We start from the raw sequence: 15,544 nt of genomic DNA, 5'->3' as shown, positions 1-15,544 counted from the left end.
TAGAGAGGGACATCATGCTTGGGAGGGTGGAGGGACGGTGCAGGAGAGGAAAGCCCTCTATGAGGTGGATTGATTCAGTGACTGGGTAATTGGGACGGGAGTGTTGGAGACATTGCGACTGGCACAGGACAGAGTGGAGTTTAGGGATGTTGTACATAGGGTCGCTATGAGTCGCAAGTGACTCGACGGCATAACAACAACAACAACAACAACAACAACAACAACAACAACAACATTCATGCTCATTTGAGGGGGGAAAATATACAACAGATCCTAGAGCAATCAGGTAACATGTATTATGGATGAGCAGTAACAAACTTAACTCAAAGCATATAGCTAACTAGCCCAAGGTTACATAGGGTAACTCTGGCCCAGGCAATGTCTTTAATTAACTGGTTCTAAAGGCACCATTCCTGGACAGTATTACATTGAAATGACAGTAAATTCCCCACCTCCCCCATTTGTTCTAGAAATTAACTGTAAAACTCTTAGGATTGCCTCTTCAATAAACGTATAGCCAGGTTGAATATTCCCAAAGCCCATGATGGATTAAATAGTGTACTCAAATAAACCCCTAGTAAATAATACTTCAATATTTACTATTCTTGTTTCAAGTAACTTTATGAAAAACATGAAGGAATAAAATAGACTTAAATTTCCATCAAAGATTAGTAAACAAGATTTAATAAGGCTTAGGAATTTAAATCCTTTATTAGTCATTTTTGTTCAGAAGATAGTAATACTTTGCAACTGTCCATGCATATAAAAATTTGTTAATGCTACCTAATTAAAGTTTATTTTTAAATTTATTGAGTACTTTTACATGTATCTGCAAAAAATCACCTAGGTAATTTTTTTCTTTTTTCTAAAGTACACCCAATTCAGGCACTTGTTAATGCTATCTTCCTTTTTGCTGTATACAGTCAAGCTGGACCCACCCAAAGCTGAACCTTCAGTGGGTTTTCAGAGGCAGTAAATAGCACAGTAGGAGATTGTACATCTTCCTCTTGTAAAATAGCTGTTGGATTTGAACTGTGAATTTTAACTGTGTTGTCACTGCAGTTCCTTACAACTAAGTGATCTGAGCTCCCTATCTTCCTTATAGTTTACCTATATTTTAATTAATTTCCTTATAGATAAGCCATATTGACTTATGCTTCTACAAATGACTTATGCTTCTACAAAAAATCTATCAGTGCTCTTAGAAAAGAGCATGAGATAGATATGAATCCATACCGTTTCTTCTGGGTGGGGTACCATAGACATCTGTGCAAATAAAAGGCTATGCACACTACCTATTATTTTAAATCAGAAGTCAGAAAAACAAAATGACAAGACTGTGTAATGAAAAATGACAATTAAAAAGTACTTTTATGTTATCTTTCTTTACTCAAGTGCTTTCATGTTGCTTGTAATTCATGAATGAAGAATGGATAAACAGAAAAGTTAAATCTTACAAAATGTCACCCAGGAAGTCAATGGCTGTGCTAGAATGGAAACAAAGTATGTGAATCACTGCTCCTTTTCTATGTAACAGCCTCTACTACCAACACAAATATATTTAAATAAATCAGTCATTTAAACTCACAATATTTAAAACTTTTCTCTACCCCAAAACCTGAAAATCATACAGAAATTTAAAGACTTAACTTACCTAGACCAATAATGGCTTTTGTTTGTACTTCTTCATCTGAATGTTTTGTAAAATACATCAAGAGTTCAAGTACTTTATCTTTTATATTAACCTGAGTAGGGAGAGTACCACATTAAAATATTTGAGTCACATAGATCAGTTGTTTTTCTTTAAAAAACCCCTATTTTATTTTATTCTGGTTTACTTACAAATTATGTATAAATTTTTTTTTATGAATTTTAATGAAAGTTTACAGAGACTTAGGATTTCCCATGTCCGTAACCCACCCATCAAATTGTGCAACCTTATGTTTAACCCCTTCTACCCCTGCTCATCCTCACCAGTCTGCTCCCTCCTCCACCTCCCCTGGATCCTCATACATGTTCTACAATAATATAAAGGAAAACCAAAATATGACTAAAAGGAAACACTGGAAATTTCCACATGAATTGTACTTAAAAATAAAATCATTTCATATATTTTAGAGTATTATTCAAAGTACTGGTTGGTGATTAGAGGTGACTAAATGTATCACTTTTGTTATTGACAATGTTTAAAACAAAATTAAATTTCCTTATATGAATACAGTCTATTGTTGCAAGTCTATATAACTTGTGAAGTAAACTTATTTTGCAAGACCAGTTCCTAGACCAGCAGCCAGTCCACACTTTGTGAAGAACTGTTTTAGAATTCTCATTAAGCCAGTCCATCCGAATGCCTCCTTCTTTCGGGGTCACTATGCCCATTCTTGGATAACATGATTACACTGTTGTTGCTTTCCTAGTATACTACATCATCATCATCATGCTCTTTACCTTACTACTGCCTTTAAAATCTTCCAAATCAAAATCAAAATGCCGACATAGTGCTCCAACAGTGAAAAGGGATCTAAGAAGTGCTGGTTTGTTTGTAAGAAGAGAAGTGTTATTTGGGTCCTCTTGGTGCTGACTTTTTAATTTTGAAATGGCACCTATTAAAGAGAAGTACATCCTTGAATTACTGTGTTCAAATAGATACTAGTCAACATTTACCAAAGTTTCCAAATACTAAGTATGTCTAGAATTAAGAGAGTACTTTTTAGAGCCTAAAATAATGAAGATTAAAATTTCAAATTTATATTACACAGTGAGCAGGAAATCTGCTAATCCTTTACTGAAGAAGAAATGAATTTCAAAAGGGAATAGTGGGTTGCTGAGGGGATCTAAAGACCCTAGCACAGGTGGCCTCTGAGAGAGAAATGAGAATGGAGGACAATCACAGCAACCTCCAAGTCCCTGGATGCTATCCTTTGTCACCAGTATTAAAATGAGCGAGGCACACTGTAGGACCTAGCACAATCATCTTAAAGTGCAGGCAATAAACTTACCATAGTATCTATTGAAACAGGCCCAGACAAATTTAAAATTTTGTGTTACTTTATTTACAACAGCCCCAAGACAGCTGACACAATGTTGTACTACCTGAAAGGTAACAGAAAAATTATCACTTAGACAAAAGTCAAAGAGAAAGGGAAAATAGTTTATACTATGTTAAAAATTTACCTTTTGCATCATAATGAAATAAACTGGAACTTAACTGTCATTTGCAAATGATAAACTACTCAACACAGAGATGGTAAATCGAATGCTTACAGTCATGCCATATTTGATGATAAGCTTCATCAGATCTTCTTCAATGGTGGCAAGGAATGTTTCACTTGGGTGCTCCATTAGTGGTACAACCAGCTCGAGGATTTTTGCAACATTGCAGATAACCATGAAATCATTTTGCGTCTATAGGGATAAAATTAATGTTTTATGAAGCTTCAAACCGTAACAGCCATGTGCAGTTCTATGCATTTAGAGGCATAAACATATATGTATAAATATATAAATAAAATGTTCTGTTAAAAAAAAGTCTACTAGAAAGGTGGTGTTTGTTTTTTTTTAAAAAAGATGCCCATAGTGTTGAAAACCTAGAATCTAGCTTTACCATTAACTTACTGTGCAAACTTAAAGGTCACAGAATCACTGTGCTACAGTTATTCTTTTCCCCCCTTTTAGAATTTAAGATAAGTAAATTTGAAACCAAGGTACTCAATATTTAGTAGAGCACTATACAAAGACCAGTTTTTAAATGCAGTCATAAAAAAATTAAACTCACTGTTGTCATGTCAGAACTGACTCATAGTAGATCCCCCAGAGGGTTTTTGGAGGCTGTAAATGGAATGCCCATCTTTTTACAGGGCTGTTAATGGATTTGAACTGCCAGAAAGGTGTGGTGTATGGGTTAGCATGACAACTCCTTATGTCCTATGCCACGAGAGCACCATGATAGGGCCTTAAGGTACTGCATTTTTCTAACTGGAGCCTGTTAACACAACTATTTTCAATTATATGAAAGTCTGTTACTGAAAGGATACTTGGTGATATCTGAAGACATTTCTGTATATTATTACAGAGCTGGGGGTGGAGGGGGACAGGAGAGTTGTACTACTGGCATATCTCATTTACAGTAACAGAAAGAAATCAGTGGGATCCCTCTACATCAACAAAGCTAACTCAGAAAAAGAAACCATGCAAATCCATTTACAATGTTGTTAGGTGCCACTGAATTAACAACAATGCACAGAAACTCTATGAACACGCTGGAAAGTTACCCTATCCTGTGCCAGCCACAGGATTTCCATCACAAATAACAGTCCATCTCGTTGTTGCCGCTCTACCTTTCCCATCACGTCTTTTTTCAAGGACTGGCTCTCAAATTATGTGAATAAAAAAAAAAAAAAATCCATCATCTTTTGGCAGCTGATGGGATACTTAATATTGCATTGATTGTTCTCTGGCAGTATTTATTTGTTGTCCAACAACTTCAGCTGCTAAGGAAGCAACTGAAAATACTATGGCTTGGATCAGGTGCAATTTTTTTTTTAAATTTTATTTTATTAATTTTAGTGACCATTTACAGAGATTTTGGATTTCCATTCATTCATTGTTACACTTTCCTCCCTGCCCAGTCCTCCAACCACACGCAATCTTTAAACTGATACCATGGTGTCTCTTCAGCATTTGGAGGAGTCAATAACAGTAGATTTGCTCAATGCATTACATTTTCTGATTTCTTGACTGCTACCACCATGGGTATTGATTGTGGAACCAGGTAAAATGAATTAACTGACAATTTGAATCTTTATCTCTCTCATGATGCAGCCTATCAGCCCAGTGGTGAGGAGTTTTGTCTCTGTATGGTGAAATGCAATCCATGTCACAGACTGTATGTTGTCTTTCATCTTTAGTAATGTCTTACTCACAAGATTGTGTCATTTGCATTTACCCAGGCTGTTGATGAGTTTGCCTCCAATTCTAATACTACATTCTTTTTCAAAAAGTTCAGCTTTTTTTAATGATTTGCTCAACAAGGAGACTGAAAAGTTATGGAAAAAAATGATAGAACTGTGACCCATGCCTCTCCTGATTCTAAACCATGTGGTATCCCCTTGTTCTGCCTTGATGACTACTTTTTGGTCTATGTCAGACTTTTCATAGAAATAATTAAGTATTCAGGAACCTCTATTGTTTTTAATGTCAGCAAAATTACCATAAAAAATTTAAATGCCTGTGCACTGCCAATAAAACATAAAGGAATATTGTTCTGGTATTCTCTGCTTTCTGCCCAGATTCATCTGACAATAGCAATGATTTCCCTCATGTCACAGACTCTTCTGAATCCAGTCTGAATTTCTGGCAGTTCTGTATTGATTTATTCCTCTAGCCATTTCTAAATAATATTCAGTGACATTTTATTTGTGTCTAATATTGACCTGGGTGTGTCAGAGGCGGTGCGGTTGGCGCAGGATAGAGCAGGGTTTAGAGCTGTTGTGCATAGGCTCGCTATGAGTCGGAAACGACTCGACGGCACATAACAATAACAACAACAATATTGACCTTGTTGGTAGTGGAAATATTGGTGAGATAGCTTACGGCATCACTGCTGTAAACTAATGAACAGTGGTATCAAGTGATTTGAGATTATGAAATATGCCATGAGATACATGTATTAATATGAGCCAATTGAAGAAAAATTAATCACACATCCCGTCCCCAGACACACAGCTCAAAGTAACAAAATTGCTCTGTTTTTAAGCCAGTTAATATAAGCTCCATTAGGACAATGGGAACACAGTACACAAAGCAATGTTTGTATTTTATAGTTGTTATGATATTTTAAAACCTAGCTTTTGTAATAAGCCACTCACTTAACTCACTAAGCTATCAGTATTGTATTTTTAAAATATCACTTAATTATTGGATTATTTTACTTAAGCAATGTTTTATATAATTATTTTCATTTTAGAAAAACAAAGCCTGTATTAGTATTAATTCAAAGTTACAGTCTAGCATATTGGGGATGATATTAAGTATCTCATATTTAATATACTATTCTATTATAAAATTAAATATATTAATACTAAAATATACACGTGACAAAGACAAATGAAAACACATTTAGAATTCAAAAAAGGATAAATTCCTCCAAGACAGGAACTGTGAGACCTCTCAACAAATGCACTAAGACTTACACAGCAGTTCCTGAAGGTTTTCCTAGAGGAATTTTCACAGACATGGAACCTAAGCATTACACATACACAATGCATCAGAAAATGGATGCTTGTAGATAACTTGCTACCAATATAAGAGCCTGTATTTTTAAATAATAGTTCAGCTGCTCTGTCAGTAAAAATGACTCTGATCTGTCATGAAAATGTGGTTGACATTTATGTAAAGTCTAAATTTAAAATTATCTAGTTTAGTAAGAAAAACCCACTGGAGGATCAGCTATAAGTTGGCTCCAACTCAACGGTACACAACAACTAGCAACAACAACATACTTACACTACATTTTGTTGTAAGGTATGGTTGCATAGTCATGGCATGCTTAACCATGAGCTGGGGTCTTATCTTGCTGAATAAGAATAGAGTGGTTATGCAAGCTACCAATCTTCCAGAATTTACACCTTTATTGTCAGAGTCTGGAAAAACAAACAAGTAAGATTCTAAAACATGACAAAGCAGTGGAAAAATTACAAAGATACTATTTAAATTATTCAAAACCATGTCTTAAATAGATTTAATATACCCCTCAATTTAACAAACCAGCAGTTCTTATGACAGACACAAAAACTTTCTAAATACATTCTTTTATTTATAATCAGGAAAAAGGACAAACATTAAGGGAAAGAAAGCTTTATACAGAAAAATGAATGAAAGCTAATGCAAGAAAATAAGTTAGCGAAAGAGGACAAAAACAATCGAGATGATATGGTGTTTAAGGGGTTCTGGGGTTGAGTTCTATCATGTGTTGAGTTTCTAACAAAAAGGTCACATATCTCTGGCAGTCTGAAGAGATCAGATGCCCTGAGGGAGAAAGATGGGACTGTTGTTAAGATCTGAAGCCTCAGAAAGCCAAAGAAGAGTTTGAAAGTCAGAAACAACTCAGTGGAACAAGTTATGTCCTTATAGTTAGTTCAGAGAAACTAAGAAGAAAGAGATGTCCTGTTAGAATACTGATAAAAGTCTGACTCATTGAACTCTTTGTGCCAAGAAAAGGTTGGACTAATGGCCATATAACAGAGGCAGACAAAATGCTATTGATACAGGAGGTGAATTTTAAGGTAAGAGATAAACTGGCTCATATGAGGTAAAACAGTTTTCAAAGGTTAACAATTCTTTAACATGAAGTGATACCAACCTCTCTTGCTGCCCTTGAATTGGAATTGACTCAAGAGGTTATAAATCGAGTGAGAGGAGATTGCTCACCTTTTCCCACTGGAATTGCTGGTGGTTTTGAACCACCACACAGATGCACTTTGGGTTACACTCTGTATGGACTATGTTAGCAGAGCTCCCTAAGGAAAACCACTATCACTCCTAAATGTCTAGGGAAGAAAGATGTAATAGCAAAAAGTATATATATAAAATGAGAAATAACAGGGAAATAACCCTGCATGAAATACATAAAGGATATAATTAATTTGTATGTGCCATAAAGAGAATAAGAGAGGCTGACCAACATTCCTTAATAACGTGCATTAGATGATAAGGAGCAATGTTAGTATATGTTTTAAGTACGATGTTTATGACTTTCAGAGTTTTATATAATTATTTATAGTTTGATTAAAAATCAGATTTGTGACTGAAAATAACATTATAAAATACTTAAATATAAACAACTTCGTTTTGAAAGAAAACTTTATGATTTAAAGGATATCTGACAGTTTTATGATGGGTGGCACTAAGTAATATTGTTGTGGTGTGGCTCAATCTATTATACGATATTAAAAAATAATGTGGAATAGATGAGGCTTATCTGTTTATTATACTGCTTGACATAATCTCTTCCGTATTTGACAATATAATTTATAATGCAACATAACACAAGAAATGGGATTGATAAGAAGTTAATTACAAAGTTCAGCAGAGTCAAACACAGAAATGAGAATTATATCCAGTGTTTTAAAACACAATATTAACTTGATGACCCATATATAAAACATCTTACCAGCTAGTGATTCCTCATACTTAAGAATGTGCTCAACTAGGTTATCAACAAGCTGAGTACAAGCTTTCTTCACAGGTTTATACGAGGAATCCTCTTCGGACTTCAACAACTACATATTCATACAGGGAAAAAGACAAAGACACAGTACAATTATTCATTAGCCAATAAGAACAGTAACAAATTAAACATGTCCATAAGCAATAGGCTTTTCAATTTGTCACTAACAATTTAATACTGTAAGTGTAAATTTATAAATAAAACAAAACATATGATAAATGTTATACTTTCAATTTACCAAGAAGCATTTAAATTGTGGCACAGAGGATATAAAGGAGGATATGAAAAGAATCAGAGAGGGTAACTTCTTTTTCTCCCTTACTATAACCAGTAATAAAGAGGTGCACTCAAACTAGTTAAATAATTAGAATGCCCTTCCCCATGATTTCAAGTCCTACGATGTGTAATTAAGAAAAATGATGGGTAAATAAAAGTCTTTTATGTAATTATAACAACATTTGGATTATATTTTTTATAATGGTAAAACATAAGGCTGGATTCTTTGGGATGGAACAACTAAATGTTATCCTTTATCAAATCATTAATAAATAATACATTTAACTCCAGCCAAAACAGAAATGAAACAGATTTCAAAAATCATAGACCAATGACAAACAAAGTCAGGAACATCTTTTTTGCTAGTGAAGACTGTTGTTGCTGTGTGCCATCTAGTCAGAACCGAACCATAGCTGAGCCTCCAGTGGGTTTAAAGAGGAACTAAACTGCACGGGAGGAGACTGCCCATCCTTCTCCAAGGAAGCAGCTGGTGGATTTGAACTGCATGCCTTTGAGATTGAAGCACAGCTTCTTACCACTAAGGCACCAGAGCTCCCTGGTAGAGATTCGCAATTAAAATGAATACACCTTTTGATGTATGAAGAGAGTCAGCACGTCTATTATAGTCCCACTGCCATATAATAGAAGTTCTCATAATAATGGAATATTACAGGTGATTCAGCCCACGGTCTTTCCCATCACTTACAACAACACTGGTAGAGTCTTTCTGTTGTTCAATATGACAGTCATGTTGTTGTTAGGTGCCATCAAGTAGTATGACTCACAGAGACTCTATAAACAAGAGATCTGAACCCTGCTGTATCCTGTGCCATCCTCATCAAGTCCAGAGTTGTAGTCACTGTGACAACCCATCTCATTGAGGGCCTTCCTCTTTTAAAAAATATGGAACATTTCATGAATTTGTGTGTCATACCTGGGCAGGGGACATACTACTCTTCTCAGTTTTGTTTAAGTGTATGTGCAGCTAGGTGGTTGTTAAGTTGCCATCAAGTCAAGTATGACCCACAGCAATTCTATGAACAACAAATCTGAACCGTCTCCTATTCTGAACCATACTCACACTTCCTGACACACTAGAGCCCGTTGTGGCAGAGACTGTATCAATCCACCTGGCTGACTCTCTCGAAGGACAGCCCCTCTTTGCAACATGCCCAGAGTATGTGAGGTGAAGCTTTATCATCTTTGCCTCCAAGAAGCTCTCTGGCTGCACCTTCTCCAAGTAATATGTGTTTGTTCTTTTTGCAGTCCATGGGATGTTCAGTACTCTTCTCCAAGAACTTAGCTCAAAGGCATCAACTCTTATTCACTGTCCAGCTCTCACATGTGTAACAAGTGATTGGAAAGACCATGACCTGATTCACATTATCTTAGTCCTCGAACTGACATGATTGCTCCTCAATAATATGGAGACCTCCCTGACTGCAGACACTTCCCAGGGCAATACAGCTCCTGATTTTCTGACTGCTAGTACCAAGGGTTTTAACTATGGATTCCGATAAGACGAATCTTTTCTCCATCCATCATGATGCTGAATTTCTGTTTTCTTTATTATGAGATGGAATCCATAATGAAGGCTGTTCTTCTGCAACAAATGCTTCAAGTCTTCTTCTGATATTGATGCCACATCCCTCTTCATAAATTCCAGCTTCTCAAATAATTTGCTCAGCAAAGAGACTGAACAGGTATGGAGATAGAATACTACCTGGTGGTGTTCCTTGCTCTGTTCGCACTGCAGCCTCCTGGTCTAGGTATAGGTTTTGCATGAGCACATGCAAAACATTTCTCAATGTTAGCCGTAACTTATCATGACCCACACAGGCAAATGTCTTTGTATAGTCAATAGAGCATAAATAGACACGTGCAGTTAAAGATAATACGAAACAGGAAACTGGTGAACCATTAATTTGAAGGAGTGTCATTTCAAACCCTCTCTAAAGGTGTCTTAAGACTACAGGCCTGGGGACCTGATTCTGAAAGGCCTTTCTGGAGGTCAGGACAACAGGTCTTGAAAACCCCAGGGAGTAAAGTCATGCCCTGTATGCATGGGCACCACGATTCAGATCAACTTCAAACAACAGCCACGTATGGCTACTGAGCAGCTGATAGCTATTATGACAGAGGAATTAAAATTACCTTATCTTTAAAAAAAGTGTGAATTGTACATTTCCCGAATAATGTGCAACCTGTATTATACTGTACACATACTACTAGTTTCATTTGTATTTTACTGCTTCCATAGATCTAAAATAAAACTAATTTTGCTATTATCAATGTATTTTAAATCATTAAATAAAATTCACTAAGGGAATCTGATATGAAAAAGGAGAAAAGACTGAAGTTAATGTTCTTATTCTGTTTGAAAACACAAAAACAAACACGGAAAGCACCATCAAGCAATCAAATGAGGTAGTGCATTGGGAAAATCTATGGAAAGACAGAAAGCCTGGAAAAGTGGAGAGTGAGAATAAGAGAAGATCCTCAACAAGACAGACTGACTCAGTGACTGCAGCAATGGGTTCAACAATGTCGCAGATGATGAGGAAGGCACAGGAGAGGATAAGGTTCAGATTTCTTGTTCTAACTTCTAGAACCCTTGAAAGCCAAACTCTTGTCTTTGTCATCATTGAAATATCTTAGAGCTCCCGGTTAACACTCTTCTAGGACCGCTAAACTAAAGTCATCACCACTGTCCCTGGTATCTTCATTATCAATCAGCATTCTGCTGCCACACATTTCTCATCCTTTCTGAAGCCATTATGGGTGGTTTCTTTTTTTTTTTTAAAAATATAAGTCATTTTCCCCAAGGAAAAAGCAATTTCCTTCAGACTTTTCTATCTCCTGCTTCAGTTGTTTTGGTGACGGAAGTTATAAATCAAAGACTGCATCCATCCATTCATCTTATTTTCTTTTCATTAAGTCTTAAACAGGTGGTGTTATATGTTAGGTTGAATTGACTATGACTCATAGTGGCCCTAAGAAGAACAGCTCTGAACCTTGCCCTATCATGAGCCAACTTCACTATCTCTGACACACCTGCCCTCACTGTCACAGGCACTGTGTCAATCCATCTCATCCAGGGTCTCCTTCTCCTGTGTTGAATTTCTACTCTTCCTAGTATGACGTCCTTTTCCAAGGGCTGGTCCCTCCTGGCAACATGCCCAAAGTACATGAGCCAGAGCTTCAAAATCCTTGCCTCCAAGGAGCAAAGTGTTTTCACCCTCTCCAGGATAGAACCATTTGTTCTTTTGAGGGTCCATGGTATACTCTTCTTGAGCACCACAATTGAAAGGTTTCAGTTCTTCTGTCGTCCTTAGTCAATGTCAAGCTCACAGATGCATAGCACACAATTGAGAAGACAATGGCCTGGATTAGGTGCACCTTAACCTCTAGACTGACACCGCTGCTCTTTAGCACTCTGGAGAGGTCCTTGACAGCAAGCAGATTTTCCCTGTCAGAAAATTCACAGTGCAATTCATCTTTTGATTTCCTGACGGCTAGTGCCAATGGTGTTGATCATTAACATCAATCATTTCTCCATCTACCATGATGCTGCATATTGGCTTGGTGGTAAGGACCTTTGTTTAATTGATATTGAAATAAAATTCATACTGAAGGCTACAGTCCTTGACTTTCTGTAGCTAATGCTTCAAGTCCTCCTCAGTTTTGGCGAACAAGGTTGTGTCATCTGTATAATGCGAATTGTTGATGAGTCTTCTTACAATCATGATGCCCCACATATAGACTCCTATTATTCAGGTAGGACTACTAGGTATGAGTGCTTTATGTGGTCCAGTAAATAAAATTATGAAAATCTTTTGTATTTTGTAAAAAACTGTGGGGGCAAAAATTAGTAACGATTTCTTGGAAAAGAATGTCCCTGTCTGGTTCTGTAACATTTTCTATCCATACTTTCATGACGTTACAGCTCAGCTCATCCATATAATGAACCCCTATAGTGGTAGGCAGTTTTTCAGATGGCATGGAAACTCACGAAAACTACCATCAGCTTTAATTTTACCTTTTCATGATGCAACAAGAGTTTTCAGTGAAGCAAGCCTTATTGTATCTGGTGCATGTGTACCTGTAGTGGCTATAGTTCTGGTAGCCAGAAATGTTGGAAGAATCAAAGTATTATTCATCTTAACTACATCCACTGCAGAGCTATAAGTCCAAAAATTTCTCTAGTGACAAATTCATGGAAGTTGACCATTTTTGGCTCAACAGATGTCTTGGAAAAGATGCGGCCAGAGTGCTCCTTAGAAGCAAGCATGATAAAACTTTGTCTCTCATACTCTGGAAATGTTGCTAGGAGAGGATGTTCTTTGGAAAGAGGTATCATGCTTGGAGGGTCAGCAAAACAGAGGAAGCCCTCCAACAAGATGGATTGGCATGGTGAATACAGCAATGGGCGCCAAGAGTATCAGAGATGGTGAAAATGGCACAGGATTCAGATCTGTTGTTCATAGAGTTGCTATGAGTCAGACTTAACTCAAAAGCACTTAACCACCACCACTACCACCACACTTAATCTATGAGTTCTTGTCTATGGCTTATACCTTTATTATACAAATATCAGAAGTAATGTCTGCAAACTACTAACTGAATGAGGTTGAATGAATCACTTCTAGGAATGTCAGAAAATATGCACGAGCATACTATGCCAGAATTATTAAACATAATTTTGTTATTCTCATAGGTTACTGTGTGTGTCTGCTTTATTTATGTGAGTGACCATGGATTTGTTTGTTTTTTAAATAGGGTAATTAAATTTAAAGTTTCAATAAGCTAAAAACTTAAAAACCCTTTTTGGCTAGTAGGAATCTCTAGAGGCCTACTGCTAAGAACCTATGCAGCAATCCATAGGCATGTGGTTCAAATCCAAAACCTCCTCCTTGGGAGGATGGGCAATCTCCTTCCTTGGGATTTACTGCCTCTGAAAACCCACTTGAAAGGTCTGCTATGAATCAGTTCCGACTCGAACACATGACTAGTATTGCTTGGACAGCCCAAGTTAGCACATTTACTATGAGACACGGGGATTAAAATAACTAGTAATAGAATAACTTTAAGAGGAGTACAACTTCCATTTATCAGACGTCAATTCTAATGTGCAAATTCTTCTTGTCTCATCCCCTAATCCACTTCCTTAAGTAACAATTAAAATTACATGCTAATTTGCTTTTTTGCAAGGGGTAAAAGTCACCTCACACTCTTATTTCTAAGACTTAAAACAGACAAAAATTATTAGCCATAAACTGTGTGTGGTTCATGATATAATACTACTGATAACCCTTTTAAATAGATATTTAAAAAATAACTATGAATACAATTTAAAAATAAGAATTCTATTAACTTTTAACTCCCAGCGTAGTCTTGTGATAATCTCATTTTGTTTCACTCTTAATGTAACCACTATTACAAAAACTATTATCTCCTTATTTGATAGAAGTGCGTACATTAAATTTTTGCTGGTTTTAGCCAATTCTCAAATTTTTTTTTTTTAAAAAGATGTAGTCTGCTGGGATTTGAGTTTTCATGCAACTTTAAGTCATTAATTATATGGTTCATGCAGCTGCATGATTTTATGATTTATTTTAAGAATGAATAATAGATGCACATCCAAAAACTTCTCCAACAGGGTAAAAAGGGAAGCCACAGACTAGGAAAAAATATTTGGTAATGACATGTCAGATAAGAGACTTATATCTAGAATTTATAAAATACTCAAGCACAACCACAAGATGAACAACCTAATTGAAAAATGGGCACAGGATATGAACAGACACTTCACCGAAGAAGACATTCAGATGGCTAATAAGCACATGAAGAAATGTTCAAAATCCCTAGCTCTTAAGAGAGATACAAATCAAAACAATTATGAGATACCATCTCACCCCAGTAAAAACAACAACAAAAACGGAGAGTGACTCTAATCCATGGCCCTCAGGCCTGTTTTTAATTGTGTTTGGACAAACATTCTTCTAGGTCATATAGCCCTGGTGTGCCCACTTGTTGTACAGAGGTAACTTGTGGTTGCTGTAAAGCTGAACACTGTGACACTGATGTGTCAAATGCAATAATGGTTACCCATGGTGGACAGCGTTTGGTGGAGCTCCCCAATCAATATAAGCTTGGAAGCAGGAGTGGCATCCACTTCCATAAATTGCTTGCCTCTGGAAACCCTATGAACCTGGAGAAAGGATGAAGGTCACGCAAGGGTTGAGGACTTTCGTTCTTAAGGTCCCTAATGAATCGCCTATGACTCAAGGCACTTAACAACAACAATAAGAAGAATGTATAATAGTTAGCGGTGTATCTGTATTACAACCCATTTATCTATTTTTCTGTAGCTAGGTTATTTAAAGTTTTAGTGGTACTATTAACAAGACTGTACATGTCTCCTGGAGTACATACATGACATTTTTCTCTGAATATAAACCTTGGATTGAGATTGTCTGGCCACAGGATAGCTGATATTTAACTTTATTAAGATAATGTTAAATTATTTCTCTAAGTGGTTTTAAGATTTTTCTCAAGTATTGGCAAAATATGAGATTATTTAGTCCCTCTCTTCTCCATTATTTGGTATTGTTTGACTTCAATTTTTACAATCAAATGAATGTAATATGGTATGTAAAAATAAAGGGTTAAACATCTTCATGTTACAGACACTGTTTCCTCTATGAAGATGCTTTCATGAGCTTCAAATCATAAACTTTACCTACAGGGTCTCTTGCCTTATAATGGTTTGTATAAGGAGTTTCAATGTTAATACTTTGTTGTGATTTTTATTTTCACTTTAAGATAGCTTTTGCTTCATAATTTTAACATAGAGGTATTTCCAGTCTTTTAGGGATAATGTTTGTGAATTACAGGTAAAAAAAAAATTTATATATTTTCTTATAAAATTTTACTTCAATATGTTGTTGTTATGTTGTTATGTGCCGTCGAGTCGTTTGCGACTCATAGCGACCCTAAGCACAACAGCTCTAAACCCTGCTCTATCCTGCGCCAACTGCA

General features: G+C 36.2%; 1 protein-coding gene across 1 annotated transcript in view; it reads right to left on the bottom strand.

The window, feature by feature from the left end:
* Positions 1-15,544, bottom strand: part of NIPBL (Nipped-B homolog (Drosophila)) — a 251,156-nt gene that overhangs the window by 17,446 nt on the left and 218,166 nt on the right. The window contains exons 33-38 of the mRNA XM_006889575.1: positions 8,171-8,279; positions 6,505-6,641; positions 3,265-3,405; positions 3,000-3,093; positions 2,449-2,603; positions 1,655-1,745 (exon numbers count right to left, since the gene is read on the bottom strand). Coding sequence (XP_006889637.1) covers positions 1,655-1,745; positions 2,449-2,603; positions 3,000-3,093; positions 3,265-3,405; positions 6,505-6,641; positions 8,171-8,279 — 727 coding nt within the window. The remainder of the gene's footprint in view (positions 1-1,654; positions 1,746-2,448; positions 2,604-2,999; positions 3,094-3,264; positions 3,406-6,504; positions 6,642-8,170; positions 8,280-15,544) is intronic.

Source organism: Elephantulus edwardii, unplaced genomic scaffold, assembly GCF_000299155.1.
Source record: "Elephantulus edwardii isolate Elephantulus edwardi_28Jun2011 unplaced genomic scaffold, EleEdw1.0 scaffold00079, whole genome shotgun sequence".
Taxonomy (NCBI): Eukaryota; Metazoa; Chordata; class Mammalia; order Macroscelidea; family Macroscelididae; genus Elephantulus; species Elephantulus edwardii.
Note: the sequence above shows the minus strand (reverse complement) of the source record. Positions and strands in the feature narration are given on the sequence as shown.